The sequence below is a fragment of the Sphaeroforma arctica genome (genome assembly GCF_001186125.1).
Source record: "Sphaeroforma arctica JP610 unplaced genomic scaffold supercont1.8702, whole genome shotgun sequence".
In the NCBI taxonomy this organism is placed as follows: Eukaryota; class Ichthyosporea; order Ichthyophonida; genus Sphaeroforma; species Sphaeroforma arctica.
The window spans coordinates 1-913 of record NW_014031856.1 but is presented as its reverse complement, the minus strand read 5'-3'; the positions used below and the strand labels follow the sequence as shown (position 1 = coordinate 913).

The following is a 913-nucleotide window of genomic DNA, read 5'->3' as shown; positions in this document are numbered from 1 at the left end:
ATAACCATAGCCCCGAAGAAGGTGATATTTATATGAACGACTATTTTAAAACGATAGTAGGCAAATGGGGGTCATGAGTGAGAGACTTTTATCTTTTAAGACAATTCCCAGTAAAACCATTCATACCTGATCATGCGTGAACAGAACAGGAGAAAAAGGCAACGGAATATTTTTCAGAATTCAGCTCCATACTGTATCACACTTCAACTACTAGTGGTCGGTGAAACATGCTGTGAACCGGTGGTAAAAACCCGAAGGGAGAACGGCAAGATACGCATACACAAACTTGTTTTAAGAGAAGGTTCTTTGGCGATTTGTAGATTCTTCAATCCCGAGTATATCCACCAACGATGGCTGACCGTATATATATATATTGACAAAGGCATTCTATAACCCTTGTAATCTCTAGTGTAGACTGTTAAATACAACTAAAGCTCTCACATCACCATCTTCTTCGTGTAGACGATTAGTACTACCATAGCTCTCAAATCACTACCTTCTTGGTGTTTGTGGCGAACAAATCATAGAGGACCAGCCTGTCAGTGCCAAACTCACATGTACACCAGACTTTAACGAAACCAAAACCATGGGTTGCAGGCGACACTTGCAGCTGTTTGTAGCTGCTATACTATTTATCAGTTTAGGTGTCAGGGGTGCAGTTGTGAGCGATATCAATCAAACACTTGTTGATGGATACTACGGTAACACCTGGACTAAAGACTTTTGGCAAACGCATCCAAACATTTGGTGGCGCTGCAAACAGCCGGGGACGGTGGCTATCACTTTTGACGACGGGCCCGGGTCGGTATATGAGGAGGGTGTGCGAGCGAGAACAGAGAAGATATTGGATGTCCTGAAGCTGTTTGATATTCCGGCCACGTTCTTCGTTCAAGGTAAAATTTTGTCCAATACT

At 42.8% G+C, this 913-nt stretch overlaps 1 protein-coding gene across 1 annotated transcript; it reads left to right on the top strand.

Annotated features, from left to right (window-relative positions):
• Positions 1-586: 586 nt before the first annotated feature.
• Positions 587-886, top strand: SARC_16712 (hypothetical protein; the record flags this gene model as incomplete). Its single annotated transcript, XM_014289180.1, has 1 exon — positions 587-886. A coding segment is annotated over one exon (300 nt), but the record flags the coding sequence as incomplete, so codon positions are not given.
• Between the last annotated feature and the right edge of the window lie 27 nt (positions 887-913).